The following is a 4,599-nucleotide window of genomic DNA, read 5'->3' as shown; positions in this document are numbered from 1 at the left end:
AGCTAAACTAAATCTCCATGTGGTTTATAGTGGCCAACACTGTTCACACTTACAACAGAAGCCAAGTCCACCTGAAGTGCTCCAAAGACAATATAAATCATATCCCTTTGTTAATAATCCATCAAGGACACCTGAGTGCCAGCCAGCATTGTAAAAAAGCTGTTGTCAATGTTCTGATACAGCAGCTTGACAGTCACACGTTTCCTGGAGTGGTCAATGAACAGCTTCAGTGTGCTCTCGACCTGCCGCTTATCTCAGAAGGCAGGGCAGGTTTATGCAGCTGGACCATCACATCATAATCACTCCTAGTCATGTCACAGTCTCCAATGATGGAGACTTTATTGCACTTGACAGGAAAATATGACAGGAAACCATGTTTATCAGAAGGACCTTTGGGTTGGCGTGTAGTATTTGTCAAGAGCAGAGATTTGATGGGTGATTGGTTTCAACGGCCATAATGAGGAGAAACTCAATTGTTATTGTTTGTTGGTGTAAAATCTACTTTACTGTACATGTCTGTCCATCTTCATTGCACAGAAATATACCACAACACTTTCCTATGTTGGTATTTGAGCAGGACAATGACGGACCTTTCAAAACAAGCGAGTGTGGCTGTGGGGAAAACCAATTCTACATTATCTTAGTGGACGAGACTTTGACTATCCTGGACAATCATTAAACTAACTCCCGTACAGAAGGTATCCAGTAGCTTCATTGACTTTAAAACACTGGCTGATGTTAGTTAGAATGGAATTGTGTTTGTGAGTGTGTATACTTTTTGCAATGCTGTGGTCTTTACTCACATTTGTAAGGGGACGTTATATGAAGACAACAGTTAATGTTTACACATGGATGGATATTCGAGAGACTCCAAGCAAAAACAAGGCTTATAGGAGGTTTGAACATGCATGAACTCCTGGAGGAAAATAATCAGTCATTCATGACATCAGTCTAATGGTCTCCTCTTCTTTCAGATTGAAGATAAGAGATGATTATTCCTGAGGTGTAGACTATTTATGTGCAGGAGGCTGCTCAGGCACAGCATCACCACTTCCACCTATCTCAAGTCGCTGATGCAGAAGAGAGCACATAAATAAGAAAAGTTCTTTTGTGACTTCCTTTGTTTTTTTCTTTGATAGGTCTGAAAGTGACTTGGAGCCTTCTGAAGATGAAGACTGCAGCGATCACCTGCGGCCTCCTCCTCCTCCTCATCTTCAACCCAGCAGCACCAACCTGCATGCCCACAGATTTCACTTTGTACGTGGAGAAGCCAGAGTGTGACTTCTGTGTGGCCATCAACACCACCATCTGTGTGGGCTTCTGCTACTCCAGGGTATGTACCCTACTCTGGTTGACCTTATACTCCAGGGTATGTACCCTACTCTGGGTGACCTGCTACTCCAGGGTATGTACCCTACTCACCATGATGCTGTTTCACTCACTCTTTCTGCTAAAGACTTTCACTTGACCAAAATGTGAGTATAGTCATCATTTAAATACAAATAGTCATATCTCAAGCTGGAAGATCAGTTGTTTCTATGACCCAGCTTGTATCCGTTAGTCTGTTTTTATTTAGTTTACTCTCTGCACTGCTCAGTTTATTACTTTATTTTGTATGTTTCTGCTTCCTGTCAACTGTCATTGATCCTACATGCAGCCTTGCCCTTGCATCCTGCGGTAACTCAACCAAATCATGATTATATAACAATGATAGCTTAGATAGGCTCCAGCACCCCGCCGCGACCCCAAAAAGGGACAAACTGTAGAAAATGGATGGATATTATTATTGTTGACAGTCCTAGCTAAAACCAATCCAATGTAAGTGACTATATGCCAGCTCAGCTAACAATAGGTGTCTGTAAGTTTGTGATACAGGTGACAAATTAGTGGTTTAATATAAAAAAAAACATTGCTCTTTAGTAATTAGTGTTTTATTTTTAGAAAATGCTATAACAACTGTGCAATACTAGTAGTTTTGCCAAATATTGCAAAATGTTTTGACATTTTACAGTACAAATAACTCATGTCACAAAATATCTATCGGTGGCTTACAGTAGTTCATGTGGAGAAATATTTGTTTCTTCTCAAATTTAGTGGGTGCAGATTATAAAGTAGTGCGTTCTATGGTTCGGAAGATACAGTGGGTCTTGGGCACAGTTGGGTGTTCCAACAGGACAATGACCCCTAACAGACCTCAAAAGTGGTAAAGGAATGGCTAAATCAGGCTAGAATGAAGGTTTTAGAATGGCCTTCCCAAAGTCCTGACGTGTGGACAATGCTGAAGAAACAAGTCCAGAAAAGGAGTGGTCAAAAATTCAAGCAGAAGCTTGTGGATGGCTACCAAAAGCGCCTTATTGCAGGTAAACTTGCCAAGGGACATGTAAGCAAATATTAACATTGCTGTACGTATACTTTTGACCCAGCACATTTGCTCACATTTTCAGTAGACCCATAATAAATTCATAAAAGAAGCAAACTTCATGAATGTTTTTTGTGACCAACAAGTATGTGCTCCAATCACTACATCACAAAAAAATAAGAGTTGTAGAAATGATTGGAAACTCAAGACAGCCATGACATGATGTTCTTTACAAGTGTATGTGCACTTGTGACCACGTCACTGGTATATATATATATATATATATATATATATATATATATATATATATATATACCAGTGACGTGGTCACTATATATATATATATATATATATATATATATATATATATATATATATATATATATATATATATATATATATATATATATATATATATATATATATATATATATATATATAAAAAAGTATTTAGTCAGCCACCCATTGATTGTCAATGGGTGGCTGACTAAATACTTTTTTGCCCCACTGTATATATATATATATATATATATATATATATATATATATATATATATATATATATATATATATATATATATATATATATATATATATTAGGGCTGTGAATCTTTGGGTGTCCCACGATTCGATTCAATATCGATTCTTGGGGTCACGATTCGATTGAAAATCTTTATTTTTTTTTCGATTCAACGCAAATTTTGATTCAAAAACTATATTTTTCCGATTCAAAAGAATTATCATTCATTCAATACATAGATTTCAGCAGGATCTACACGAGTCTGCTGACATGCAAGCAGAGTAGTAGATTTTTGTAAAAAGCTTTTATAATTGTAAAGGACAATGTTTTATCAACTGATTGCAATAATGTAAATTTGTTTTAACTATTAAATGAACCAAAAATATGACTTATTTTATCTTTGTGAAAATATTGGACACAGTGTGTTGTCAAGCTTATGAGATGCAATGCAAGTGTAAGCCACTGTGACACTATTGTTCTTTTTTTTTTATATATATAAATGTCTAATGATAATGTCAATGAGGGATTTTTAATTACTTCTATGTTGAAATTGTAACTAATATTGATACTGTTGTTGATAATATTCATTTTTGTTTCACTACTTTTGGTTTGTTCTGTGTCGTGTTTGTGTCTCCTCTCAATTGCTCTGTTTATTGCAGTTCTGAGTGTTGCTGGGTCGGGTTTGCTTTTGGAATTGGATTGCATTGTTATGGTATTGCTGTGTATTGTTTTGTTGGATTGATTAATTTAAAAAATCAAAATCAAAATTTTTTTTTTTTAAATACAAAAATCGATTTTTTTAAAATGAGAATCGATTCTGAATCGCACAACGTGAGAATCGCGATTCAAATTCAAATCGATTTTTCCCCACACCCCTAATATATATATATATATATATATATATATATATATATATATATATATATATATATATATATATATATATATATATATATATACAATAGCAACAGTTCCAGCAAATGAAAGTGTTCCATGTTCTTTGTTCCATGTAAAGATCTGCTGTGTATCTTCACAGGACAGCAACATGCGGGACATATTTGGCTCACGCTTCCTCATCCAGAGAGGCTGCACCTACCAGAAGGTGGAGTACCGTACGGCCCAGCTGCCCGGATGTCCCCTCTCCACCAACGCTGCCTTCACCTACCCAGTGGCCCTCAGCTGCCACTGTGGAGCGTGTCGCACTGACAGCGACCAGTGCGCCCACAGGGCCGGTGGGGGCGGGGCTAGATGCTCTAAGGCGGTCAGACACATGTTTACTGACACTGACAGTCTAATGCTCCCTCTTTGACTCTTTTGTTGACACGCTCTATACCCCATGTGACTCATTCAACTCACTAAGTCGCTCTCAGACTCAATTAAAGTCACTTAGTAGCTCTCAGACTAAGCCCTGTTCTTCTGTTTCCTACTTCATCTCTAGACATTGTCATCTTGGTGACTTGCTTTACTGCCAGTCAATCATTGTCAAGGAGCACCAATATTATTGTCTATATTAAGTCTAAGTCTAAGCTATGACAGGAATTTCCACAACATAGGGGCCCGGGGCCCACTCAAATATTAACAATGAATGAGTCATCCTACTCTTGATTTGAATCATGTTCAATAATCATACTTACACTTTACCACCTGGTTCAATGATATGAAAGCATGTGTTCATCACAAAGATTACTATTTAACACATTAACCTTAGGTTTAGGTCAGG

At 37.1% G+C, this 4,599-nt stretch overlaps 1 protein-coding gene across 1 annotated transcript; it reads left to right on the top strand.

Moving 5' to 3' along the window:
• The first annotated feature begins 525 nt into the window (after positions 1-525).
• Positions 526-4,188, top strand: tshba (thyroid stimulating hormone subunit beta a). Its single transcript, XM_062037818.1, has 3 exons — positions 526-896; positions 975-1,333; positions 3,916-4,188. The coding sequence occupies exons 2-3, from the start codon at positions 1,169-1,171 to the stop codon at positions 4,186-4,188; spliced, it is 438 nt and encodes a 145-aa protein (XP_061893802.1). The 5' UTR covers positions 526-896; positions 975-1,168.
• Positions 4,189-4,599: the final 411 nt, after the last annotated feature.

Source organism: Entelurus aequoreus, linkage group LG26 (genome assembly GCF_033978785.1).
Source record: "Entelurus aequoreus isolate RoL-2023_Sb linkage group LG26, RoL_Eaeq_v1.1, whole genome shotgun sequence".
NCBI classification, from domain to species: domain Eukaryota; kingdom Metazoa; phylum Chordata; class Actinopteri; order Syngnathiformes; family Syngnathidae; genus Entelurus; species Entelurus aequoreus.
This window is presented reverse-complemented; position numbering and strand designations above follow the sequence as displayed.

Bases quoted from the DNA above. Each gene is read 5' to 3' on its own strand.
- tshba (XM_062037818.1), top strand. From the start codon at position 1,169: ATGAAGACTGCAGCGATCACCTGCGGCCTCCTCCTCCTCCTCATCTTC. The intron at 1,334-3,915 runs GTATGTACCCTA...GTATCTTCACAG, and splicing joins TGGGCTTCTGCTACTCCAGG to GACAGCAACATGCGGGACAT.